This window comes from Tauraco erythrolophus, chromosome 6 (assembly GCF_009769465.1).
Source record: "Tauraco erythrolophus isolate bTauEry1 chromosome 6, bTauEry1.pri, whole genome shotgun sequence".
Classification (NCBI taxonomy): domain Eukaryota; kingdom Metazoa; phylum Chordata; class Aves; order Musophagiformes; family Musophagidae; genus Tauraco; species Tauraco erythrolophus.
Window position 1 is genome coordinate 46,554,011 of NC_141470.1, and position 27,959 is coordinate 46,581,969.

A 27,959-nucleotide genomic window follows, 5' to 3' on the forward strand; every position below is an offset into this window, starting at 1 on the left:
TTAGCATTATCATGTTCTATATCCATCTACAGGGCAACATATGGTGGAAGGATAATGTGAAAATGCCTGGTGTCTGCGACTTCAGTAGATCATCAGTGCTTCGCAAAGTTAAAGAACACTGATAAATAAAAACGTAGTGGGAGAGACTTTTATTCAAAGAATTTTCCTTCATGTAGGATTTGAAAGGAGATAGAGAGGAGCTGCATGGACATATGCATGAGCTATGTGTCCACTTCCACTGGGAAAGCATGCTGAGGAGACTAAGACAAGTAAGGCTGTGCTGTAAGAACTCAAAAGCCATTGTAGAGGAGATGGAAGAACATAGGGAGATCAGGTCTGTGACCTATCGGTATGAATCCACTGAAATTTGTCTAGACAAAGAGCAAGGTAGCTTTGAATCAGGTGCTGAAATAAATGACACACAACACACTTATGTGACAGAAGTGGGGGAGAAGTGACACTTCTTTGCACACTGAGGGGATGATGGCAAACATTGTTTCTACTGGGATTCAGGATGTCCATGGACACAGAAGGAGGCTGGGAGAAAGTCAAGACTGGATGAAGAACCAAGTCAACCCAATATGTGTGCCCTGAATGAAGGACAGATTTGCAAACAGAAATGGAAGAAGTGGAAAAGTTCAGCATCAAGGATAACGAAGCAGAACAATGGAAGAAGGCAAAGGATGAGCTGGATCAGGAAAATGTGAGATAGATCTCAGGCTGCTGAGGTGCCTCTCCCCAGAACAGTATTTGAGCCATTTGGCTGAGGAAAGCTCAAATAAAACCAGAATATATTCTGATCAAGACAGGCTGAAAAGGTTGCCAGAGATTAGTCACAGAGGTATTGAAATATAAGTAAGTATTGAAATTTAAATTCGGTTTGCTAATCACAAAAGCTTGCAGAGAGGCAAAGAGGAACGAGAGAAGGCATACTGAAAAACAGAGAGCCAACCACTGAGTTTTGCAGCTCAGTGATCAGAAACTCACAGACAGCTTGGCAGAAGAGGACAGAGCTGTCCTCACAACTTTGGAGGTATGGTCAGGAGAACAGAGAGGCCTCCAGCACCTCCAGGAGAAACAAAGAGGTGAGGATATGCAGGGTGCCACTGGGTGACGTTCCACTGCAAAGCCATCAAGACACCCCAGTGGGTAGGTGATGAAGTGCTTGGAGCAAAGCGATAGAAGTGCCAAGAAACTCCAGTATGTATCAGCAAGACCCGATGTCGATATCTCTACAGCCTGGCAGTGTTAAGAGCATTAACTTTGTATGAACTACAGTGCTTGCTTCAAATCACCAATCAAGGAGGCACAAAATGGTAAAGGTGACATATGCTGTAGAGTGGATCTCAGGCTGGCAAGCTCTGATGGGCTTGTCAAGTTGGGCTCTGTGGCAGCACTGCTTGAGCTAGAAAATGTTGTCATACTTGAATAACCCACGGCCCTGTACCTGTCCTTGGGTAGGGATGTAGAGCTAGGTCTGAAGGAAAAAGGGGAGGAAGAATGGTGCACAAAGAGCAATGAGAACGTGGGCTCAAGTTGAGAAGCAGCCCCTGTGCATCTCCACACCCTATGCGAGCCCTGGGCAGTTCTTCAGGGAGACCCACAATGCATGCCTCCTCACGCCAATACTGGTACCAAAAATAGGTAATTGCATCATTTCAGAGAGCTTCAGACCTGGTGCTCTTTGTTCTGCAGCAGACTTCAGCTTGGGGCCATATAACCCAGACAGTGCAAAGCTGAATCAGAGATGTGTGTTGAGGAACTCTTTCTGGAGAAATTTTAATCAGTTCCTGAAGAACTTGAGAATTAAAGGAATAATCAGAATATAATTCTCAATAATTTACTGCCAACCTGATAGCTTGAATTTTTACCCTAACAGACTCAGTCATGCTGAGGCAGGGTTTATGTAAGCCCAGGCTGAATTCTGGGGAAGGAAAATGCATACCATACCTGGGGAGACCCAGCGGGATGGTTCAGAAGACAAATCATGCATTAGCTAACATAGGCAAGACACAACCAAGGTTTGAGGTGGCAGGATGGCTTGTGATGGCCCTGTCAGCACCTGTAGTGTGGCCTCCCCACCTTCTAAGAGTGAAGCTGGCTGCTTAGGGTCAGCTCAGCTCACCAATATGGGCTGTTGTTAGGAAAGACCTGGAGGGAGCCTCAGTAAGGGTTGCCCTCTCCTTTGCTTGGCAGCTCCTTCTAAGCTGGACCTTGGCGCTTGCCTGAGCTACACTGCAGCTGTGCCTGTACCTGGCCTTGTAGCCCATTCATCCGCATCCCCACCCAGGGACTTGACTTCGCCACTTGAACTGTGATCTGCCTCATCCCCATCAACTTGTCTAGTGGTCTGGATTGGTGGCTCATTCTGGCTACTGCCCACAAACTGCTCTGCTTGCCTTGCTCAGGTATGGTGGGATGGGGCCCTGGCTGGAGGAATCCTGCCTTGATGACTGTGTTACCACACTTGGCTCCTGGCTTCCTGTCCCTTAGGGAGCAGCCAGCCCCTGCAGAACCCTGGCAGTCATCATTCTCCTCTTATGAACTATTTCCATCACTGTGGAGACACAAATTACTTCACAATTACAGCCGGGAATACCTGAAACACCAGGTCAGTACATGACTCCCTTGCAGCTCTGACAGGAGACGACCTCAGGAATACAGCCATTGGGGCGGAGATGCCTTCGGTTTGCTCAGGGAAGGTATGATATCCAGCATCTGCAGCAGCCTCAATCCTTTGTCAGGCCAAGACTCTAAACCAGGATTCCCAAAGTACGCAGGACATGGCCTGTGGGCAGTCAAAAAAACCTGTGGCTATCATGGACAGATTACACGGATTTCGAAAGCAGTTCCCAGCCCTCGCTGCACCATCACACACCAGGCACTGCAGAGCCTCCTCCAGAGACCAGGAGAGCCTCCATTTCAGAGGAAGGCAGGAGCTGTTAGACCTGATGGACCACCCTAGGGGCCTGCAAAGCTGAGAAGAGGAGGAATAGGGAGCTGCTTTCCATCAGAGCTGAGGTGGAAGATGGGCTTTTTGTGCTGATCTGGAGCTGCAGTCCCAGCCCCAGCTTGGTGTGCCACTGATTGAGTGGTCTCCACGAGCAGACTTTAGGAGCTACACTGTGGATTATTTACCACTATCAAAGTATGTGCTGTGGTGGAGCTTTTGCCTCAGCTTGAGTGAAACGGGGGATGCCTTAGGCTTTCTCTTAATTTAGCATCTTTTGTTGGGGTAGGGCTAGCAAGGGTGAGGTGTGCAGTATCCTGCCCATGGATAGTGAAAGGCGGTCACAGCTCCTGAAGAACCATGTGGCTCAGAAACAGTGCTCATGGGCAGGGGTGCCTAGAGAGTCCAAGCCACGATTTCACCACCTCTGATGGCATGAAGCCGGAGGTTTCTTCAACACACAATGTTCCCAGCTCTACACTGTTTCAAGGAACACAGCTCAGCTTTAATCCTTAGGTTTCCTCTGTGCACACGTATTGCCCTGCTGACCACGTATTTATCTCAGAATACGGGATGAGCAAGAAAGCCGGGGATGCCGGTGCTGCCCTACACGGCTGTTTTGCGCATTTTTCCCCCGGGGCCGGTGCCCCTCGCCGTACGCGGCCGGGCTGGAGCCGTGTTTATGAAAGCACGGATGCCTCCATCCTTCCCTAACCCCACCTTCCCCAGCACGGCTGGAGGCGAAGCCGGGCCGGGGCCTGCCCCACCGGGGCGGCCCCTCTCGCCGCGGGGGCGGGCTGCGGCCCCAGCCCGCCGGTGGGCACCGGCCCCAACCCGCCGAGCAGCGGCCCCGCCGCCGCCGGTGCCGGCTTTTTGGCATCCCTAATCGCGGCTGGCCCCTGTGATTGGCTGCGCGGCTCTGACCCCGCTCGGGCTCCCGGCTGGGCGGATAAAAGGGGACTGAGCCGGGGGCTCCCAGGCATTCCCGGAGCGGGCACCAGGGACCACCGGCCGCAGCATGACGGGCAAAGCGGGCGCGGCGCTGGCCCCCAGCCTGCCCGGTAAGCCCAAGCCCGACGGCGCGGCCGCCGCCACCGCCGCCCCGCCGCCGCCTCCGCCGCCCCCCACGGCCGGGGCCAAGCCCAGCTCCGGGCCCACCCCTCCCCGCTGCACCGGTTTCGGCATCCAGGAGATCCTGGGCTTGAACAAGGAGCCGCCGTCGCACCCTCGGGCCGCCCTGGACTCGCTGCCCGCCGGGCACCTGCTGGCGGCCCGCTCCGTCCTCAGCCCCGCCGGGGTGGGCGGCGTGGGGATGGGGCTGCTGGGGGCCGGCGGCATCCCCGGCTTCTACACCCAGCCCACCTTCCTGGAGGTGCTCTCCGACCCCCAGAGCGTTCACCTGCAGCCTCTGGCCCGGGCTCCCGGGCAGCTGGACAGCAGCCAGACGGCCAGCTCAGGTAGGCACGTCCCCGGCCCCCGGGGACACCGCCGCGTCCCGCCAGCGCCGCCGCCCGCCCCCAGCAGCCGCTGGCACCCGGCGCCCCTGCGGGAGGCCCCACGCCCGGCGGGGCGAAGGCGATTTCGTTTCGGTCCCGAGGAGGAAGAGAAGGGCGGGAGGGCGGGACCGTATTCCTCCCCGTCCGGGGCTGCAGCTGCGGTGTAATGGCGCGGCCGAGGGCGCCCGGCCCGGGAATACGCGGAGCCCCGGCGGAGAGGCCCCCGCGCGGCTCCAGCCGCCCCAACTCGTTGTCGAGGAATTAGGGGCCGCTCGGCATCCCTTTCCTAGACGGCAGCAACCGCCCTCAACCCTGCCCGCAGGCCCCGGTCCTAGGCCGCCTCCGGTCTCCCCGGAGCGACAGGCAACAGCGCCCGGCCCCGGCCCCCGGGGGCGACCCCCAGCATCCTGCCGGGAGCGGTCAGAGGCGTCCGGCGCGGTGCCCGGCCCGGGAGGTGCCCGCCGCTCCCGCCCGCAGCGCGGCCCGCCGAGCAGCGCGGCGCCGGGGCCGGGGCCGGGCGAGCGGCGAGGCGCCGCGGGCAGGAACGGGGTCGGACCGCAGCCAGAGCACGGGCCCGGCCCCGATCGGAGCGCGGCACAGGGGCGCTTATCGAAATGGGGGTCCCGGTTCCGTCCCCCGGCTGCTCCTTCGGGGCAAAGGCGGCGCCTCCCTGCCCTTAACACCCCCCCGACCGGGGCTGCCCTGGGGACCGGGGGGCCGCGGGCAAACACTAGCTCTTCCAGGTTTTTTTTTTCCTGGTAGCTCCATAAACCTCGATTTTTTCCTCCCCGCTCCAGTGTTTCTGCGGGGAATCCCGTCATCCCCAGGCTGGGGCAGGCGGCCGCGGGTGCCCGACCGCGGGGAAGGGGCTGCAGCTCCCCCATTTTCCTACGGTTTCGTTGAGATTGCCGGGCTCGGCGTTTTAGCAACGAGACAACAGCAGTCCCAGCAAACGACTCCGGGGGAGAGAGGGGAGAGCGAGAGCCCGGTCCCGGCCCGCAGCCTTCCCTGGCGGGGGCGGATCGCCCCAAACCGCCCGGGCCAGGACCGGCACCGGGACCGAGGCCGGGAGCAGCGCTGAGGCCGGGGCTGGGGCCCCGCCGGGCTGGAGGGAGCGGCCGGCGGCGGGCCCCCTCCGCGGCGCGGTCTCAACGAAACCTTCGGCCGGAACCGCCGGAGGGAGCGGAGCCGGCGGGCCCGGCCCTGCGCGGGAGTCCCCGGCGGGGAGGGAGCCCCAGCCCACGGCCACTGCCTGTCTCTCCGCAGATTCCGAGGATGTCTCCTCCAGCGATCGCAAAATGTCCAAATCCTCCCTAAACCAGAGCAAGAAACGAAAGAAGAGGCGGCACAGGTAAGCGAGCGGCCGCCACCCCGCCGGCTCCCGCCGACCCCCTCCCCGGGGCACTGGGCACCGGCAGCGCCGAGCCCCGCCGCCACGGCCGGGTCTCCGGCGGGGCCGATCCGCTCCCGCCTCGCTCCGGCACGGAGCGAAATATTCCTCCCGTCTCCGGCCGCCGGAGAGCCCCGGCGCCCCTGCGGCTTCTCCCACAGGCCCTTTCCTTTTTTCTTTCTCCCCATCCAAAATAAACCGGATTTGGGGACGTGCCTATAGGGAGCGGGAGGATCGGCCACAGGTGTCGTTTTATTTAATTTTTCTGGCTGCGGATCCAGGTATCCCGAGCCGGACACCCGAGCAGTCTGTGGGCATTCGGGCGGGATGCGGATCACTGTTGTTTGGCGGGGTGGAAAAATCATCAACCTGCCCGAAATAATCAAAACCGTCCCCGGCTCTGCATACAGCGATCTTAATATTGGTTGTCAGCAAGAGAAAATTTCTGTCAATGATTTAAACATTTTATTACTTATAAATAAATGGTTTGGCAATAGATCAGATAGTTGAGAATCAGACACAGCCTGCAGAGAAGGTGAAGAAGGCTGGAGAATTGCTTAAGGAAAAGAAGATCCGTTCTGGGAGATCCGGACGGGATTTGGTGTCCCCTCGGGAGCGGTCAGGGCACTAGACTTAGCCTGACTTCTCCCACAGCTAAAATGGAGTTGGATCTCGTCTGCACCTTAGAAACAGAAACGAAAAATCCTGTGCTGGGTTCTGGCATTGCTGTGACCGGAGACTCAGGACAAAGGAAAGCCCACCGTCCACCGTGGGTGATTTAGGAATAATTAAATCAATCCTGCCATGATGCAGGAAGGGTGGATTAAAAGACGCCCCAGTGAAAGCTTAGCAGGATGCGGGATGGAAGGAGACCAACTATCCCAGGAGACGTCCTGCTATGCGTGCAACAGGAGACTTGGTCTGCAGGACTCAACCCAAATCCGGGGTAACTCCCCAGGCAAATGCTCCCAGTTTGTGTGCTCCAGAGTAAATACGGGTTCGTTTTCTTTTTGGACTGGACTGGACAGGGCTGGGTGAAAACAGCAGGGGCTGGTGTACAGGTCACGGTTTGGGTAGCAGAGAGGAAAAGGAATTCACTTTCGTTTTATTTTCTGTTCTAGACAGAAACAGACCGGCAGCATTTAGCTGTAGTTGTGTACTCTGTAGTAAACGGTTAAGACCTCTGGTTGGATCAAGAAAGAGCTGGGAGATGACAGGTCAATCCTGCAGCTCTCTGCAGGGTAGAAACGCCAAAAGGGAAAGTGGATTGTGTATTGCAAAAGGGACAGGGGCTACCCAGGGATGAGAGCTAACAGGGGAAAACTTCAGCTGAACGTCAGGCAAAACCCTCCCGCCCGTGAGCCCTACTGGGCTTGGGTGCTCCGGTTAGAGGAGGGTGGAGGGGAATGCTTGAAATCTAAACTGGATCAAAATTGGAATAATTTTTCCTGTGGTCCCAGAGAGAGAAAATACACGAGTTAATACACCTCTGCTGTCCCCAGACTTCAGAGATTTGTCGGAGCTGAAGGAAAACTGTTTGAAAAGCAAATGGATTTAGGAGTGAATTTAAAGAAGGATCTGCTTGCAGGCAGGTCCCTGGCATTTGCATGCTGCTTTTGTTAGTAATGTTATTGATCTGGTGGAATCCTTTCTGTTCTGAATAGCAGAGGATATTTCTGAGATTTTCTGTTTATGCTCTCTGGAATTGTAGGGCTTTTCTGAAATTCAGATGTATTTTTAAAAAGACTTTTTTCCTCTTTCCTTCCCTCTTCTGGGAGACACATGTTTCTTAGTTTGATAATATATACATTTACTTTGAACAAAGGCTGCAATTCGTGTTTGGTTGGTGTTTTGTTTTTTGTGGTTTTTTTTTCCCTCCATTGGAACGTTGTTAGTTTTTATCAAAAATCGTGTTTCATATACCAGAAGGGTTGGAGGGGGGGAGTTTTAACCCTCGGGGGAGTGGAAGTGGTCCGAGACCTCTCATCCATCCCCTGGAGAAGGGCTTTCATCCGTCTCGCCTTTCCAGCTGCTGATTTTTCAATCTGGTTGTCCCAAGCTGAGAACTGGCTGTGCAGAGGCGGGTTGGTCTGCTGCCTGCCCAGGGCGGTCCAGGAAGATTTCCACTGGATAATGGGGTAACACAAACTGGCAGGGAGCAGCTAATGGGATATCGAAGTGGAAGCAACCAGGGTGAAGGCAGAGGAAGGGAGCTGGCACTGGCTTTTGTAGAGAAAGACTGGTGAAAAACAGTGGAGAGCAGAGTGGATAAAACCTTTGGAGGATTCAGGCGAGGACCAGGGCTCCAGGGGAGGATTATTTGCTCGTGGAGATTGAAGAGGCTGCGGACCAACAGCTGGGGAAGGGTTCGGCACCTCTCCAGACAGGGTGCTGAGGGGATGCTGCTTTATCTCAGCGTGACTATCAAAGAGTTAAGAAACCTCTGGATGCAAGAGGAGGAGGGGGTTGTTTTTGAGGCAGGGCAGGGGTGGGTGCACTGCCCTGTCGGTGGGGGGTGGGTGAGGGATAGGGGCACCCCCAGGTTTCTCACAAGAGGCAGCAGGGTCTGAGATGTAAGAGCAGCTGCTGTCGCTGTCGGTTTCGGGTGCTCACTGCTGGGGAGGGACCGTCTCCAGAGGCAAGTCCCTGAAAGGGAAAGTGATTTGTAACTGTTCAAAGCACTGTCTTCTGGCATTTTCTGGTTCTCCTTTCACCCTGGCACCTGACCTTTTTTGTGCACAGAAACACAGGAGATGGGGGGGGGAAAGCTATGCATTAGTGGGTTACCTGGGTTTCTGTAGCTTCTGTGTCCATTTCTCTGACTCTTCATCATCTTTGCTTCTTCTTCTTATGTTTTTTGATCAAAGAGTTTTACTCCCCTCAGGACAATCTTCACATCCTACCAACTGGAGGAACTGGAAAAGGCCTTCAATGAGGCCCACTATCCTGACGTATACGCTAGAGAGATGTTGGCCATGAAAACAGAGTTGCCAGAAGACAGGATACAGGTAATCATATCTCTCGGGCTCCCTTATCCTGCCTCTCTAAGCCATGTTCATCCCTCCCTGAAGAAAAGGTAGCAATATGGGAAGGCAGACATTGCTCCGAATATATCTCCCCAGGCTGTCCGCTCCCCGGCTCTTGATGGATAGGCAGACAGATCAGCTGTTCTTGGCAGATTTGTATTTGGTGTTTGCATGTCGACATGTGCTGTACATGGTGTGCTGAAACAGGGATCCACGGTGTGTGTAACAGATGAAATCCTGAATCATTGAAGGGCAACTGGTGTGCAAGAAAAGACCGCAGCCTTCCGAGGTCCCGGTGGTATAGGCAACGAGAGCCTCCTGGAGACTGGGTTTGGGTGGGCAATGTGGAAGGGAAAGAACTCATCTCTGCTCCTTCAGGCACAGGAGGATGGACGGGGATGTCGCAGGTGGATAGTTCCACTGTGGATAGGACAGCAGTGTGGCAATGAGGGCTGAGTCCCAGGGAAGTGTTTGCACCGTCTCTTCACTTTCTCTGCATCTGCTTCCTCAAGTGAATCTTCCCTGAAAGCTTCTGGGGATAATTTTTTATTAATGATTTTTAATGCTTGGGGTTTAATTGCGTGGCAGTCCTGTCATGCCACTGTGAGGAGGTAGAATGAGGCCATGTGGAGTATTGCCAGTGTGGTGAATCCTCCGGTGGTAAGGAGCAGCCTGAGCCGTAGGGCTGTGCCAGCACCAGCTTTTGGCATGTGTGGCAGCCAGTACACAGGCAGTCATTACTGCCCAAAATGCTGGAGAAGATTTACAGCTGCTGCGTACAGCGTGGGAGGCACAATGTGCCTGGGCAGACCAAACATGAAATTCACAAGGGTAAACTCCAGCAGCTTCTGCTGCCCCTGTACTCCCCATGCCTTGCTCCCATCATGTTACTGTACAAGAGCTGTAATGGCCAAGGCTTGAATCTTTTTTTGCTGATGCAGGTGATGTTTTTTGGCTGGCTGCAGGTTAAACTGGCCCAGTCACCCATGCAGTGGCCGTGGCTGCCTCTGTGGCTGGTGCATAGCGGTTCTTACAAGAGGCATTGGCCTGAGGGCCACATGGTGTTGGGAGGGTCCTGCTTTCCCTGGTTCCTCCTTCCGCTCAGTCCCGTCTCACGGACACTGAGCACCCACTGATCTGTTCCTTCAGACTGTGGTCTTTCTTTGCTGAAGAGACAGCCCAGGAGGCTGCTGCCTCGTGGGTTTGGAAGGTAGATCAGAGGGCACTTATCAAGGTAGTGCCAATGCTGGAAGCTGCTGAGATGTGACCCTGTGCAGGGACAGGGAAATCCTTCCAAACAAAAGTACAGCATTTTTTCCCTCAATCCTGAGCCCCCGTCACCACCCTTGTTCTTGTGCTCAATCAAGAGTGACATTTTTATAAAAGCAAGTCGTGCTTCTTATCCTGTTGTGCCGGCAGGACTCCCACTGACCTAACAGCTTGTAGATAACCTGTGCGCTGACAGGATTTCCACCCGTCTTCAGAACTAATGGTCCATCATCTGAAATCCTACCTGAGGCATTAGTATTTTGCTCTGAGCAACAGGCCCTGATTCTTTGTCTCTAGAGAGAGTGAGCTGGATGGAGGGTCACTTGTCCACTTGTGACCCTGTAGGACATCGAGTCAAGAGGGGAGAGACCTGGCAGGAGTTTGGTGTTGCCTGCACCCATCATCTGATGCTGGGCTGGAAAGAAGATCCTTCGATTTCCCAGAAAGGGCCTTTTCAAGGGATGAACTGCAGAGGCACCATTTCTCTGGCCAGAGCTGAGGGTCTTCATTACGGGTGAGGCGGAGGGAGATGTTATGCCAGACAATGCAGAGCTGGACGCTGCATCTACTGTTTCAGCATCTGGAGCATTCTTCTAGTGCTGAGACTCAGTGTTTTATCTGATTTGGAAGTGAAATAGTGGCTAACGTATCTTAGCTGTCACTGACCTGCTGCCAGCATGTCATTCAGCAGCTGGCTAATGAACAACCGCCTGCTCTTCCTGCACTGCAGAGTTTTTAAACCTAGGAATGCTCCTTACTGTGACTCCTCTGCCCTAGAGATCAGGTTAGACTCGAACAGCAGAAGCACCTCATGGTGTCGCTGTTCTGAACATCAGTGTTGCTAATGACACGTGTATTCCAGGAGAAGGTCCTTGTGAGTAACACTTCTGCTCATCACGAAGGGGGAAGTAATGAGAAACAGCAGAATTTCTGTGGCATCTGTTATGTGAGAGCATGAGCACCCTGCCAGGGTGAGCATCAGGGTCACGTAGGAGTCCTGGGCACCACTGGTCTTTCCAGTGCGTCAGCACCCGATCATCCCTTGCCACATATTCTGTGAAGTTTCCTCGTCCATACTTTTTTGTGTGTCACGAGCCATGACAAGATGATTGCCAGCCTTGGTCATGCTTCTTGATATCTTACCTGATGTTCCTTTTCAACTTTAGCCCGTTTTGTATGAGCCTAATTCTTTCCCCCTTGCTACGATATTCACACTCTTTAAATAAATCTAACCAATTTATTTTCCTGGCTGTCACTTTTGGTTTTCATCATCGCTTAAGCAAGCTGTGAAGATCATTTCTCAAATGGTTCTTCACAAATCACATGCTAGTCTCTGAATCATGTGATGTTTCTTCTGTGAAGCCCATCCTGCCTGTCAGTCTTCCTGGAGACTAAGGGACCACATGCCTACAGTGGCAACTGTGTGTGTTCACACCAACTCAGCTGGACGTCTGAGTCCTTGCAGAAACAGCCTTGGATTAGCACTGGTCTACTTGCTTCCATATTTATTCATTTATTTTTATCCAATTCCGTCACTTCAAGTTTTTTTAGACAGATTTTTTTTTATCCTCAGGATTTTTCCTTCAGTGTTCTGGGTTTCATATGGCATTTTTTTAACTTTAGTTAACAAGCATAATAAAGGCCCTACCAGCTCTGACACTGGCAAGAAGTTCTCCTGGGACTTTGAACACATGTAAATATCTTAATATCCCACAACAAGAAGTTCTGCAGCAGAACTGCACAAGTGAAGTAGATCTTGCTTTGAATCTATTAGCATCATTTAATGCCCCTTGGAAGAGACAGCTGACAATGAATCTTTATTCCCCTCTTCATAATATTTATAATTTCATGTTATCATTGTTTTTTTCTTGCATGAGTTTCTAACTGCTCAAGGGAGTTCTATATTTTTGCATTTTCATTGTAGCTTGCAGTTCCTCCCATCTTTCAACATTGTTCTCTCCCTCTTGTAGGTCATTAATGAAAGTGTTTTCTAAGATTGTTGTGAGTTTCACATGCTGTGGACTTTCACAGCATTTCATGTGAGTTCCCACTGGATCCACACCTAAGAGTGATATCTACCCCTTATTTTCATTCATGGAATTATTTCTCAGGAGGTAGTAGTCAAAGAGAAAGTAAATCACCTATGAAATTCAATATGAAAGTGAAATTCACAGAGTGCAATTGAGAGAATGATATATAGGAACTGCTTACATGTAAAACCTTCAGCAGAACACTACAAATAGCCATCAGAGGCCAAGAAAGTTATTGGTTTAAGAGAACATTGAGTTCAGGAAAAAATATTCAAATCCTCCATTTAAAGAGAAGATGAACGTGTCTGGGTTTTTTTCAAGACAGCACTTTCACATTGCATGCATCTTCCTCCCCATTGAGCTGGCTGCTCCTAGAAGGAACGTGAGCATCCTCCCATTGGGCAATGTGGGAAAATAATTTAATTTTCCTAGTGAGACACTTTGCACGAGTCAGAGCAGATGTCACTGTGGCCATTTTGCAAGATACTTGAAAAAGACTACATTAATCAGTGCATTTGAAAGAATATTCAGAAGAGTTGAAGTGCCGCTATTAGAATAAATCCAGACCATTCTGTAAAATCCAGGCAAGGTAAGTAGATTCCTGCAGGGAAGTATATCCTTAATAGACAACTTGAAGTATTCAAAATGGCCTCAAGCTGGCAACTATTCTGACACCTGACTGAAATCAATGTGTTTCTCATAACAGATACTCTGAAGTGTAATGGGTAAATTTTAGATAAGTTATCCCTATTGTATTTATTAATATGTGACATTTCCAAACTTTAAACACCAGCATCTACAATATTAAAGTTCAGTAACAGTTTGATTTGTGGTTATTGAAATGCCCGAGTATGTTTGTCATTACAGCATGTCTCCTACTGATCAAACAAATTGTCAGTTCTTGTTGTTAAATGATTGTATGGTAATTATGTGGATGAAGAATTTTGGGACAAATAAGATTGCTCACGTAAGCAAAAGGAACCCCAAGGAGATGCTGGTGCCATATGTGGGGAGTGACTGTGTATCCAGCAAGATTTGTCAGGCAGCTAAGATGCCAGTTTTGGCTAGGAGCAAAACAAAGCCAACTAAAACTCTAATTGGAAGTGTAAAGTTTTAGCTGCTATTAGATTAACAGGGTTCAGAATCACTGTGAAGCCCTTTAGGAGTTGAATGGGGATGGAGGAATCAGGAGGGGTGGTCACTTGGAGGGAAGAATTCATACCAAAAGTATTTTTCTAGAACAAGAGGCTTACCTTACTTCAGTTTTGCAAAAACATTCTGTATGTAGAAGTGAACATTATTTGGAAAGGTCTGAGGAACCTGTATTGCTCTGAGCAGGAGCTCAGGAGTGAACCCATGGAGTGTCCTCAAGAAACATGATAGAAGGTTTGAAGAAAATATTTGCTTTATGCAGCTTTAGCAGCCCTGACTTCTCCCGCTCCCCGTAACTTTTCCTGTGTACTGCAGAGTGTTGAATTGTAGTCCTAATCCCATGGCGTAAGTGTGGAATGGGGATGATTACTCCATGGAGTTGCTGGCCTTTCCTCAATCTATGCCTGGAATGGCCACTAAGGGATTTCTTAGTGCTGCAGAAAGCAGTGGTGGTGGTGGTTCTCTGAAGCTTATGTTTGTCACTATTACTCTCAATAAGTGAGGACCTAAACTAAAACTTCAGATGACTCTCACACTTAGAAGAGAGAAGGGCCAGCTGGAGGGAAATTACCAGAGCAATTAGGGTGGTTGGAGGTAAATTATCAAGGTGATGGAGAAGTGAAAGTGTTGCTGCTGTGTGAGCCAACAATTTCAATATCTTAATTTGGTTTTTTAAGAACACTGCAAGGCCTGCAAGAAGTTAATCATGAAATAGAGCTGAGCAGCTAGTGCTGACTACCTTTGCCAATAATTCCTGAGCACTGGGGCGAGCCACAGCAGTGTGATACCAGTTAAGTGTCATTAACTTCCCCTATGCTTTTAGAGATGTAGGAAGTGTACAAGTGAGAGCAATAAAACTCATCAAACTTACTGGCTTGGTGAGAATATTGTTATGAGTGTTTCTGGTGGCGTATGGTGCGTTTCTGCCTCCATGTCTTTAATTGGTATGTGAGGAGCTCATCTACTTTGCTGCCTCTTCAATAATGTGCTTGTTTAGTTGATCTAAATTCATATTAATTTCCATTTTTCAATTAAAAGTTGTTCAATTTGGCCCTTTCTGTAATGGAGTGTTTTCATTACCCTTTATCTGTGGCCCATTTTCAGTCCATGTGCTAGAACTTCGTTTACAAGTGAATTACCAGAGCCGAAAACAGAGGGGCTGGGTGATGGGCAAGAGCAGTGGCCCAGGCAAGCCTTCCCAAAGGGATTACTGTCTGAAAAATCTTAAACCACATGTCTTTGGACAGAGGAAGAAAACGTAGCAGGAGACAGGAAGGAAAATGGAGGGCCAGGAACATCTCTTCAGCTTACTGTGAAGTGGGGACTCTCCTGCTTGTTGCTGGACCATGCAGGTTACCTGCCCAGCTGGTGAGATATACCCTGCTGTAGCTGGGACTGTAGGTGCAGTTTAAAAGATGTTTTTAGTGCAGACATGGAGGTATGGAGTTATGAGTGTTTTGTATACCCAGGTACCACTTTATCCCTCTATGTTCAGTCCCTGAGTTGCTTCAGCCACAGACCAATTTTATAAATGGGACAGAAAAACAAATAAAACCAAACTTGCCTGTCCTTGTCTTCTGCTCTGTTCCTTGCAAGATGTTTGTGGCTGTCACAGCATAAGGGACAGTGTGACCACTCTGCTCTGCATTTATCCCCCTATTTTGTTAGGAACAGTAGGTTAAGGCTAGTGCTTCTGCAAGTTAGCTTAGGCACTGCGGGTTCCTCGATCACTTAAGCTCTTCTGGAAATGCTACCTTAAATCCCTGTGCTGGGAACACTTGCATTCACTCCTTCTTTTAATGATGAACTTTCTTTTCTGATACCACTGCAGTATTTCACAACTGATTTTTGAAAAAAATAATTGGGCAGCCCAGCAAGTTCAATAGTTAATTACCCTCCAGTCTTAGGATGCCTGGCAGAGGGACCAGCTGATGGTTGTGTGTTCAGGTTTTCCTTTAATGATCCTTTATTATAAAGTTTCCCTCCTTTCCTGACTTTGAATAGAGATTTTTTTAACAGTTCAATAACACATGCACTTTAGAGACATGGTTAATTTACTCTCCCCTTTATTTCTTAATGGATCTATTTTTCTCTATAGTGTTTATCTTTTACCCTGATAGATCTCAACAAGTTCTTCTGATTCTTCTCTGGCAGCACAAATCTCCTCTGCCTTTTCATTGCCCTTCTTTGTGGGTTCTGTGAGCCTGGCTTTGCACAGGCCTGTGCTGTTTTGAGAAGTCTAGTCCTCAACAGACGTACAGATGACCCTGATCTCTGCATGCGTGAGGCTGGCAGGTGCTTCTGTGGAGCAGAAAAGAGGAACTGAGCTGGAGAACAAACTGTTCCTACAATATCCTACAGCGCAGGAGGCTTCCAGATACCATCCTCATCAGAGGCTGTGAAAAAGCACTAGGTGCTCTTCTGTCTACTCTGAGTGGCATTGCCTTGGGAGAAGCAAGAGATGTTCAGTTTAGGACCTGCCTGGTGTGAGAAGCACAGTTTGCTCCCTGCTTTCTGTTTCAGTGGGTTTCTGTTAGGCTCCCAAATGTCTGAACAAACACAGAGCTGAAACTTTGGCTGGTAGTTATTAGAGTTTTCAGCTGCAGCTTTCTCTCCAATTTCATAGTGTGGGAACACAAGTGAAGCTTTTCTTATACCTGGTCACCATCCTGTGACTATGGCCTATATAAAAGCCCACGGCATGTGTGTTGCACATTCATAAACATAGGGATTATGTCCCCTCCATGGTCTAGAAGTAACCTACTGACTGACTCCTGCCTGGCTGCTGGAGCTGACCTGCTACAGTATAGATAAACAGCAGCACTTTACCAGGCTAGATTAGCCCGTACGCATGGTGTTCAGCCAGGCCAGTGCAGCCAGGCTGCCCACCCACACCTCTGGCAAGCTCTGTGTCACCTGCAGCTGCAGGCTCCGCAGGGTACGCCACTGCAGGAAATACCTTCTCAGCTGTGCTACCTCTCTGAAGGCTCTGCTCGGCTTACTCAGAGGGAGGTTGAACAGTGAGTATTGCTGGGAAACACCCCTTGGAAGGACCTAGCTGACCCATCCATCTAAATGTACCTGATAAGTGTCTGTGCTGGTCGCTGCTCTTAGCCAGACATGCTGGTCATGTCTGTTCCAAGATAACTCATTTTATGTTGATCAGGTGTTTCTGATATCTCCAGGTCCCTTCATATCTTTGGCTTCCCTGCCCTCCATCCAACTCAGAGTGTCCCATGGCTGTCACTACAGCATCCCACCATTTGTTAGTTGATTAGAACAACTCGTTGAGCTTATATGATGACCATGACTGAAATCAAGGCTTCAGTGGCTAAGTGACAACTGCCTGCCTGGGAGATCTTAGCTTGAGTGGACTGAGCATGGGTGATACCTGGGAATATCCTGGTGAGCTGGGATGTGCTGCCCTGGCGTGAGCAGCATCTATGAGCAGGTTGAGTGTTTCCAGCTCTGCAGGTCACACCATTAGCTGTGCTGTGCACTAGCCCAAGCTGACAATGTCAGCTGCAGGCTTCAGTGGCACAGCAGCCAGCGCCTGGAGCACAAGTCTTCTGCAGCTGTAAGGTGTCACATGAATACTCCTGGAATTGGGAATTACTCAAAGAAGGTTAAGGGTACACAGAGCTGAGAAACATGTAGAGCCAGTGGCAGACGTGATAGGAGCAGAGTGCTGAAGGGCCACGCCAGTGCAGCCAACAAAACTGCCAGTCCTGACCTGTTGGGTGATGGTCAGGGGACAGAACGCTGTTCTGGCCTGCTGTTTGACTGGTGGTGGTCTTCCTCATTCCCTAGATTCAAGAGAGCCCAGTGAAGGGTTTACTGAGTTTGGGCATTTAAATATCTCTTATTGCATGAGGCAAGGAATTGCAAACACCATCCTTACCATGTATCTTCCTAAGGGAAGATTGTAAAGGATGGCAATGTTCTCCTTTTGGTGCTCCGTCCAAGCTGCTGCATGGAAACTTATTACAATGTTTTACAATACATGGCACGTTTCTGTAGATATCTTCCAGCTAACGTTTCAACACACCAATAGTTGCTGTGCACTGGTGAGCCCACACTGTAGCCCTCAGGGGGCACATCGCAGGCTGTCCTGTGCATGCAGGGATGTGCTTGAGCTTTATCTCAGGAAATGGTGGGCAGCAGGTAATGCTGCAGACACCATCTCCTGCTGTGGCACAGCTTCTGTCTCCTACGTTTTTTTTTTTCTGGAGAAGGCCAGAGCACACTGTTGTCCTTTGTGCTGTGTGTACTGATAAAGGGCAACATGGAGCTGCTTCTGGCCTGCAACGGACAGCCTCAGAGCACAGGCAGTGCTCCAGAGCCTCTGAGGAAGCCTGGTGACCCAAGCTCTGATTTTAGTGTCCATTGAAAGACACCATGAAGGGCATGTGACATTTCTCCTCCGACTGCCCTGACTTGCCATGCTCTAACATTAGGGTGATAATATGGTGTGTCCCCCCATGTTCACAGAATGCATTGCATATGGCTATTCATGAAGACCTATGCTAAAGCTTCCTCTGTGGCAGAGGACCTGCAGAGCAGTGTTAGTGGGAGATGTCCTGTTTTTGGCTGGGATAGAGCTAATTTTCTTCTTAGGAGCTGGTATAGTGCTATGTTTTCAGATTTAGTGTGAGAACAATACTGATACTACACTGATGGTTTTGGTTGTTGCTAAGCAGTCAAGGACTTTCAGCTTCCCATGCTCTACCAGTGGCACAAGAAGATGGGAGGGAGCATAGTCAGGACAGTTGGCTCAAATCAGCCAATGGGATATTCCATATCATATAATGTCATGCTCAGCATATACACTGGGGGAGTTGGCCAGGGGCAGGAGATCGCTGCTTGGGAACGGGCTGGGCATTGGTCAGCAGGTGGTGAGCAGTTGTATTGTGCATCACTTGTTCTTTATATTCTTTTATTATTGTTGTTATTGTTAATTATTATTACTAGTTTTCCCCTGCCCTATTAAACTATCTTTATCTTAACCTATGAGTATTTTTTCCAATCCTCCTCCCCATTCCATTGGTGGGGAGAGTAAGCAAGCAGCTGCATTGTGCCTAGTTTCATCTGGGGTTAAAACACAACAGGGAAAAGGAGGCAAAATTGTTAACAGAGCCAGGCATTGTGAGCACCTAAAGGATGGATATACAGTATTGCCCTTTGTGATGATGACAAATGTCTCCCTGGGTTTGTGTAGACTAGGATAATGGATGCACACTTTCCAGCTTTCTTGGGACCATCATGAACCCATGACCTTGGTGTTTTTCCTGTTTTAAAACCAGCATGTTAGGAAAAGAGGAATTTGGGTGTTTATCTGCTTTGTTCCAGCATCTGGCAGCCTATATGGAGCTGTAGCTCCAGCTAAGCTGCTGGTCAGCTGATGTCATGGTCTGGCCATGATGAAGTCAGTGTCTCAGGGCTGCATTTGCTGTGCAGATGCACAGATTGAATGTGTGCTGAACCACTGATCTCACTATACCTACCATGCACATCATGTGCACACTTGGTTTTCTTTGTGGAAGATGGGAGCCCTGCACCTGAAGAAGTCCTCCACTTTGTGAAGGTTACAACAAGTGAGAAAACATGTCGCCCCATGAAGTGGTAAGGCCGGGTGAAAATCCCAGATTTGTCAAGGGGACATGGTTTCAGACATGTTCCCTGGTCAAGAGAGTTTTTACAGCTCTGGCTGTGTAAGTCAGATAAGTTGCAACAGGTAGCTGTACTTGGCCCACGTAGAGCTTTTAAGAGCAAGATTCAGAGGCAGGCCTGGCCCACAAGGCCAGTGACATGATAATAGCATGTGCATTTTTGCTGGGTGCCGTATTGAGCCTGTATTCAATGTGTGCTCTGTGCTAGTTTAGCTTAGAGGAGACCCAAGTTTGGATGAACCATCACATCTTTGCTCAAGAGGGATGAGTACCATCTCACGGCTCCTCTCAGTACATCTGGTTGGACCTGTTAACTGAGTGCATCGGACACAACTCCAGCTATTACCAGGAAGGGCTCTTGCCATGCTGTGTACGGAAATTGCTCTTTCTAGTGTGAGCTCAGAATGGTCTTTCCTCCCAGTGTTTAGTAACAGGAAGAGTGATGGGTCCTGTGATCAGCTATGCAGCCCGTGTGCAACCTTTACTGCTCTCATTTAACTTCATACCCACTTTACACCAGCCATAGAAAGTGATGTCACCATAAACAGTGCCAATGATTTTGACACTACATTTGAAAAGACAGCAATAAACGGTTTCCAGGCTTGCACACTGGTGTGATCTCTATCAGCAGCCTGGGGATGGGAAGCTTTCCTGGGGTGATCGCTACAGGGGAGGGATTTGGGCACCAGTCAGACCTTACACGCTTGTGCCAATTCATTAGAAAGCCACAGGGCCCATAAGAGTGAATGGGGACATGCTCTAAGGAAGATATGAGTCCGTTCTTTGCAGTGCTGGCATCCTCAGATTGAGCCCCGCCAGGGCCACCAGACCTGTCTAATACAAGGGTGAGGACATTGCTATTTTTTCAGAGGAGATTTTCATTTTGATTGCTCTCATTGAAGAGTCTTGGGTTGGAAAGGAAGAAGGTAGAAAGGGAGATGTGTAGTTGTCAGGAGGAACCGAGTGCTGAGGTGACAGCAGGGCCCCAGGCGTGGAGGTGAGCTGGAGGTGTTCTCTGGTCTGCAGCTGGACCCACCAGAGGGCTTCAAGTGGAAAAGTGACAGTTATGCCACTGGGCTTGATTTTAGGAGCAGCGTTCTGCTGTGAGGGTGATAGCGAGCCTGACCAGGTTTTTCTAGTCCAGGAGAAGAGAAATCAGTATGCAGGCAGAGGTGTGAAGAGCTTGCACTGGGAAACGGAGCTGCTCTGTGCCGATGCTTTGCTGTGCATACAGTGAGGTGACAGAATCAGTCCAGAGTAATGCGATAGAGAAAAGGACAGGGTGTATGAACATGAGAAGTTCAGCTTCCACATGGTTCAGCCTGAGATGTCTGGATCCCTGGGAGAAGAAAGTGGTGCTGGATGGATGTGAGTATGTTGGGTCAGAAAGTCATCAGCACCATCATGTCAGGTACAACCATGACAGCAGAATACAACCCAAGACAATGTCACAGGAGAAATTAGGAAACTCCTAGCTGAGCAGGACAGCATCTCTCTGCTATGCCCTCACTTGGTGAGCTCAAGTATCAGAAATGGCTTCTTTGCAGGGATTGTACAGAGCGACAGTTTGTCTCCCTGATGCTGACGGTTTGTGCTGGAGAATTGTCAGAGAGCAAAGATCCACGATTAGTTAGTCCATTGCTGCTGAGGAGGACTTGGGATTTTTTCCCTTGCCTTAGTTGCCAACAGCGGTGTGCAGCTGCTCCCCGCAGCCTGGCAAAGGCATGTGCTGGGGGTGGGTGGGGTGTGTGTGTGTGCGTGTGTCTATGTGCCTGTGTCTGTGTGTCCGTCCGTGCAAACGTGCATTTACTTGTGGCCATCTAGTGGACGTTTCCACCTGCGCTGCTTTGAGCCGGGACCATCTCGTGCTCCATAAACCTTGTTACTTTCAAAGACCACTGTTGAAATGCTGCGTCAAAGGTAGAACGTCAGAGTTGGTGAAGCAAAAATCCCCCATTATCTGGCCTGGAGTTTTCCTTTGAGAGATGAGGAATGCCTGGGCACGGAAAATGACTTTTTTTTTTTTTTGTTAGAAAGACAGAAAAGGTCACTACCAATTCTCCCGTCTGTGTGCCCCAGCTTGGAAAGTAGCAGCAAGAAAGTGAGTGTAACCAGTGAAAATTTTAGGTTGCAACAATACAGAAACAATACACAGTAACACCCTAGATGCCTTAAAATATCTCTTTGCTACTTCAAATTCCTGGCTCACGGCCAATCTCAGGGAGATTTCTCTCCTTAGCAGACAATGTTTCAGGAGCTGATTAGGTAAACAAACTAACTAATATGATGAATGCGGGTAACAAGGACACATCGAGACTCACGTCCCTTTGTAAAATGAGAGATTCCTCCTACTACAATTTGCTCTTCTGCATCATCAATAATCTGAAGCAGTATCGGTCATAATTTGGGATGCAGAGGAGGAAACTGGCAAGAATAACCTTGCCAGTCTTGACTCCGAAACGCTGCAACCCTGCAGTCGAGCACAGAGTGCCTCAACTTTTACCACTTTCAGCAGTGGGCACTGAGGGTGAGAATTAGATGATGATTAAGGTTAGAAACACCCCCATTTATAAGGCTTTGCAGTACTGCTGATTTTGGTAAGGGGGCCTCAGAAGAACAGGCATGTGGAACAAGGATCCAGGAGATGCCACTGAAAGTGCTGGCGTTTGCTGCTATCTTGGTTCATAGGCTGTGGCTGCTCTTGGAAGAGACAGTCAGTGTGATGTGCCCAGTGGGGTTAGAGAGTGTGGGATGCTCAGCTCTGACCAAATGATAGGGATTGAGCTGATGGGCAGATCCTCTCTGAGCAAGGTGTTATGTTACCACCCTCTCTCTATTTGCCTGCCTCATATAGAGAGCAGGTTTCACAAGGTGATGGGTTTTGGTCTTGCAGTCTTTCTATGCCTAGAGGACCAAAACCCATGGATATGGAAGAGCCTGCAGCTTCTGCAGGGTGTGCAGGCATGCCCAGCTTGTAGTGTGTAATGTGCAGTGAGCAGTGTCTTATCCTGCTGCCCGTGCAGGGAGGGCACCTGGCAGCTTTGCCAGAGGTATGCTTGGCTGCTGCCCCCAGCTCGGCCACAGCAGCAACCACCCCAGATCCAGCCCTTGGCGTGCCAAGGGCAGCACTTGTGGAGCCTCAGGCGTGGCCCAGGAGAGGGCTTTGGGCTGCTAAACAGCAAATGTGCATGCATGGGCTGAACTTAGATGCTAACACATCTGGTGGATAGCAAGGCAAACCTGTCCTTTTTACTCTGTTGTCCATTTTTTGAGGGTAAGGTTCCTGGAACAAGCTTCTCATGTTTCACAGAGGGTGCCTATGTGATAATGAAAAGGTGTAAATCATCTTAAGATGTAGGACATTGGTCCAAGAGACACCTTTGCGCATCAGATTGTGATAGCTTTGCACAAACATCTAACATGCTTCAGTCTAAAACTAACCAGGGGTTTCCACCACTACTTATGAAGTGTGGAAGCACAAACACAATCTTTTCACTGTACTGTGGGCTGTGCAACGGAGAACCAGCTGAAAGCAAGTGAGAAGGAAGTTGCGGGGTACACGGCCAAATCAATAAAGCATTTCACAAAGCTGGGCCAATCCACGTGATGGGAAGGGGCAAGAGGAAATGTGGACAAACCTAAACGTTGCTTGAAGCAGACTGAATTTTACAAAGCCGGAGGAAGTTGTAGAGTAGATCTCTCCAAGCGAAGACAACAAACAGCCAAAGAAGACGTGGAATACCAAAACTATGAGTAAACATACGTGTAAGGTTGAAACGCTCTCCAGGAAAAGTGAGGTGCCAGTAATAAATAACTGCATATTTGGGAGTTGTGGCTGATGTACCAACACAGTTGGAAATACCTCAGAATTACTACAACTGTTGCATAATTCAGCTCAGAATCAAGGCACAGGAAAATTTTGGTAACACATCAAGAATTCTGAAAAAAAGCAGTGAGATCTTCACACAGAAGAAAGATCCATTGATGGAGCCATCTGAATGAGGGCAAAATCCCGAGAAGGGGCCACGGAGAATAATTCTGCTGACCTGAAGCAGTGTGGGAGCTGCCAGTGCCATGTCGGAGCTCTTCCCTCCATGCTCCTGGGGACAGGCTTGTGGCAGAGGTGCTGGGCTGGGGTCTGAAGCCAACGGTATTCAGTATTGAGCACCACTGGTTTCACTCAACTTCATCTCAGATGATATTAAAGCAGCATGGTCAGTGTTGCCTGTTTCTGTTCTGCTAGAAATTATGGGATTTCAAACTTTCCTTTTTCCTAGTCAAAACCAAGAGGCAATTCCCATCAAATGACAGACTTTGGTTTGAGAAATCTCAGAATGATCATGCTGAGGTGTTGATGTCATTTCAATTTTCCCATTTGGCTTTAAAGCATAGATTTTGCATGTCTTAAGCAGCTAAGATTAAAAGACAGCATTGAGAAGAAAGCCATAGACAATTTTCATTACGCTTCCAGTGGCTGAATGCAGTTTTTCCTGTGCAATTTTTGATTGAAATTTTTCCACCAGCTCTAGTCAAAACTGGGCTGCCAGCTGGCAAAGCTTCTGCTGGCTCTGGCATTTGTGTGGCCCTGCTGTGGGAAAGGGGATGCTCCAGGGCAGCAGGTTTAGCAGCAGTGGGCAGCGCTGGGGCAGGCTGAGACCTGGCCAGGGAGAAGGGCAGGGAGCATGAGGCATGGGGATGGATGTTTGGGGCATCAAGGCAGGAGAGAGGGGAAAGAAGAAGGTAGTAAAAGCATCAGTGAAGAGGCATCTGGGTAAAAGAAGATTGAGGAGAGTTTAAAAAGTTACCCACTTGGTACTTGATGGAAAATCCTGTTCCTGGTTGAGATCCCAGGTGTGGCAACTGGTGACAATAACAGGCGTGCAGAGCTGAGCCCTGCAAGCTGCTCTTGGTACATGGAAAAGTGTCACTGCAGGCCCAAACCCAGGCAGATTTACAGAAGCCGTCCCTTGGGTTGCACAGGAATTTCTCCCTGAAGCCAAGGGAGACTGAGAGGAGCTCTGTGGTGAGGGATATAACTGTACTGCTTTTTCCAGGGCAGAACAGGCAGGATCCCTCTCCTGACCTTGGTGGGCCGAGCTGTTCCCTTGCAGCATGGAGGTGTCGGTGGTGGCTGCCCCACTGCCCCAGTTTGGCCGGTGAGAAGGAACCCCACGGGTTTGTGCCAAGGCTGGAGAGGGAGCGAATCGGTCCCTTCCATCTCTGCCCGCTGGGCCCTGGGATTGGGAGAAGTGTATGGCCTGGAGCGAGGAACACTGTCAGCATCCTGCCAACTGCACAACCCAGCAAACCAAACCCGTGTGTCACACAGGCATGGAGGAACGGGTGGAGAGAGTGAGCCATGCACTCCTGAGAGTCCTTGCTCCAGGCCCCAGTGGATTCACAGCTATCTATGGTCCAGGGGTTACATATCGGCAGTATGAAAGTGTAAATCAGACTGTTCCTCATGCAGAGATGACACGTGTGACAAAGCAGCCTGTCTGTCAAATCCCCTTGGACACGCACAGAGTGTATTCTGCTGGGAGAAGCTTGGATCACAGCCACTGGGTCCACCACCCCCGACACCCTGCAGAGCTCCCTGCAGGGTGGCCAGCCTGGCTCCCAGGAATGGCCAAGGCTGGCTGTCACCAGTGCTGGTGACAGTGCTTCCTACCCTGCAGCTCTGTCCCCATAAGGCTTCAGTGCTGGGCGGTTCCCCTCCGCACAGGTAGAAGCAGTGAGCTTGCCTTGCCAACTGAGAGCAGGACATCACTCCACAGCATCAGTCTCATGGTCCCTGCCGCAGAGCTGGGAGTCTGCCCTTGTCCCACAGTGCTCCCCACTGCGGCCTGAGCTCCCCCACGGCTATGGACAGTGGGGAAAAGAGAGGGTTAAGCTGTCAGCTCCATAATGTTAAACAGGTGTCAAAGGCACCTCCATATATCTGCAGATTGAAATCAAATTCTTTGCAGTATAAAAAGATAAATTACCCAGGCGATTCCCGCCTCATCCCACTCATCAGGCCAGCGCCAGACGGCAAGCAATTTTTTTTTTTAATGTGCTAACGACCTAATCAAGCAATCAAGTCGGAGAAGATTGCAGAGTGACCCCGAGCATCCATCTGCCAGCGAGACCCCGCCATTCATTTCCATTCTGCCGTGTACTTTCCGGGAAAGGGAGGGAAAAAAATAGAAAAGAAAAAAAAAAGCCTAAACAAATTAACACCCAATTTTCTGTGAGTCTAATTAGTTAAATGAGGAGGTGTTTGGGGTGTCCGCAGGGAGGGAGGGGCTGCCTCACGGAGAGGGGCCTGGTAACTCCATGGCATTAATTAGCGCAGGTCAATGGCGTGGTTCCCTGGGGACCAGCTGCTTTAATTTCCCGTGATATTTCAGTGCCTGAGGCCCATCGATTCAAACTGAAATTAACTTATTTTTCAATCAGGCCTGGGCTGCCCCTGGGGCTGACTCTTCCTTTGCCTCCTTCTGAATAGACCTCGAGCAATTTTTCATCTAAAGCTGATGCCTCCACTCGGCGGGAAGGGAGGGGAGCAGGGGAGGGAGGAGGGTGAGGGAGACAAGAGGAATGGAAATCGGAGAGCGAGTGCTAATAGATTTCTGCGAGCATCCCCCCCCCGCCCCCTCATTGCCACTCGCCTCTCTGCTGGCTGCCCCCCAGGTCACAGCTCAGAGATTATTCTGCCAATTTTCTGAGAAGATGAGGGGCTTTTCAAACTGGGAATTCAGGGCGAAGCACACGGATCAGCTTCCCCTTCTCGCACCTCTCCTGAGCATCCACCCCCATCCCGATCCTCCCTGCAGGCACCGCTGCCGGCAGCTCAGGCACCCAGTAAATAATGAAAGAGAATCCCAGGCACGAGAGCCAAAAGCCACTAGAAAAAGACACCGTGATGGCAAATTAATTACATCCTGCGGAGACGGATGGGACCTGCTCTCACACTTGGCCCTTGCCGCTCCTGCAAGGGAAGCGAGGGAGAGATACATGGGAGCTGCTGCATGGGGAAAGAGGTCGCAGTGCTTTCAAGATGAGCATCCACGCGTCCACCTTCCTCCCACTGCACAAGCACATGTGTGTTCCCATGCAGGAAGGGGACTGACACACCTTGTGCCCCCAAGAAAAAGATGTCCTTCTTTGTCATCCACCCCAGGTTTGGTTCCAGAACCGCCGGGCCAAGTGGCGGAAGAGGGAGAAGTGCTGGGGCAGGAGCAGTGTGATGGCTGAATATGGGCTCTACGGTGCCATGGTGCGTCACTCCATCCCACTGCCCGAATCCATCCTCAAGTCTGCCAAGGACGGCATCATGGAGTCCTGCGCCCCATGGCTCCTGGGTAAGCAAGCAGCCACCTTCATGGGAGATGGTGGGTGGGTTGAGATGAAGTGGGGTGATGCAAGGAAGAAACTGGAGCTGTGCCAAAAACGTGGGCGGAGGGCGGCGGGGCAAGGCCACCTTCCACCTCCTGTTCCCCAATGGCCCCTCCTCAATAGAATCTGACTGCTCATCCCAATTCCCTACCGGTCCTCGGATCCTGACCTGCAGGATCTGGCCAGGGCAGGAGTTTGACCCCTCGTGCTCAGGCTCGGTGTTGGCCTTTGGCTCTCATGGCAGGAGCATCCCTCACACCCAGCCCTGGAGCACCGGCTCCAACCCTTTCCAAGGCAGGAGGCCATCTTGATCCAGCTCCCTTGGCCCTGTGATGCTGTGTGGGGTGCTGGGACCTCCAAATGTGCTTCCTTTGCCTCAGATCCTGAGGCAACACGCTACTGCCTCCTCTTGCTCTCATCACCTGGAGGAGCTGCATTTCTGCCTGTTTTTGCTTGGTTTTCCATGCAGCCACGGAGGTAGCAGCTACCCTACCATGCTCCCGCTCTCTGCTTCCCACTTTCTGACCTTTCAGGCTGATTCTGCCCCAAAACTAATGTCTGACATCTTGACGATGGGCTGTCCTGTCCTTCTGTCTGTGTGAAACTGAGAGGCAGAGGGGTGGGTTGCATGAAGAGTGGGTTGATACAGGAATAGACAACGGGGGATTTCCCTTGGCAGCCTCAGTGAAGCTCAGGCAACTGTGCTGCTGTCTGAGACCTTCGTCCTCATGCGGGGACAAGTTAGCTTTAGGTTCACGGACAGAAGTGAAGGGGAGAGAGCGGTTAGAGACCTTTGGGGGCAGCCTCCAGCCATGGCTGTCGTGGCTGGGCTGCCCCAGCAGGCAGCTGCCTCGCCTGGGCTGCCCTCGCGCGGGGGCCACAGCGAGCGTGAAGCGAGGGTTTCTGCTTTTCCTTAATTCTGGCCTCTCTTTATCTTTGCTGTTTTCAGTTCAAGATGGCTTTCCCATGCCCAGGCGCTTTTCTAAACCCGAATACCAACAATTCTTTTTAGGGATGCACAAAAAGTCTCTGGAAGCAGCAGCTGAGGCGGGGAGGAAGACGGAGGTGGAACGCCAGGCCCTGCCCAAGCTTGACAAAGGTGACAAGGAAGAGAGGGGCCCAGATCCCAAAACCACCATTTCCCAGGAGGAACTGAGAGAAAACAGCATTGCTGCCCTCAGGGCCAAAGCTCAGGAGCACAGCACCAAAGTCCTGGGGACCATCGCCGGGGACACCCCGGCCCCAGGCAGGAAGACGGAGGCAGGGGAGGATGCAGCAGTGGAGGATGAGAGACAGACGGAGAAGTCAAATTCGTCGCAGAAGGAGGAGAAGCTGATCTAGGGGCGGGAAAGAGGTGGCAGAAGCCAGCCCTGACAGACACTGTGTCCTCCGGGGGCTGCAGCCCCCTTTGGACCACCAGCCCCCCAGCCGCCTCGGCAAGGAGCGAGACCCCAGTCTCTGTGTCCGGGGCTGCCCGGCACGGATGCCCCCGCCTTCCCCCCTGCCTCTTGCTCCTCCACCCTGCCAGGCCGTCCTCATCCCCCCACCCCTTTCTTTCGAGTGGGAAGTGTCTCATCATCGTCTCCACCTGGGAGAA

General features: G+C 50.8%; 1 protein-coding gene across 2 annotated transcripts; it reads left to right on the forward strand.

The window, feature by feature from the left end:
- The first annotated feature begins 3,968 nt into the window (after positions 1-3,968).
- Positions 3,969-27,703, forward strand: VSX2 (visual system homeobox 2). Of its 2 annotated transcripts, none has more exons than XM_086613960.1 (5): positions 3,969-4,407; positions 5,713-5,797; positions 8,721-8,844; positions 26,148-26,328; positions 27,312-27,703. In XM_086613960.1, exons 1-5 carry the CDS (start codon positions 3,969-3,971, stop codon positions 27,701-27,703), a joined length of 1,221 nt encoding a protein of 406 aa, XP_086470086.1. The 2 variants fall into 2 exon arrangements, with proteins under 2 accessions (XP_086470086.1, XP_086470087.1); XM_086613961.1 differs by having other exon boundaries at positions 27,375-27,703.
- The last annotated feature ends 256 nt before the right edge of the window (positions 27,704-27,959 follow it).

Bases quoted from the DNA above. Each gene is read 5' to 3' on its own strand.
- VSX2 (XM_086613960.1), top strand. From the start codon at position 3,969: ATGACGGGCAAAGCGGGCGCGGCGCTGGCCCCCAGCCTGCCCGGTAAG. The intron at 8,845-26,147 runs GTAATCATATCT...CATCCACCCCAG, and splicing joins TGCCAGAAGACAGGATACAG to GTTTGGTTCCAGAACCGCCG. The intron at 26,329-27,311 runs GTAAGCAAGCAG...TGCTGTTTTCAG, and splicing joins CTGCGCCCCATGGCTCCTGG to TTCAAGATGGCTTTCCCATG.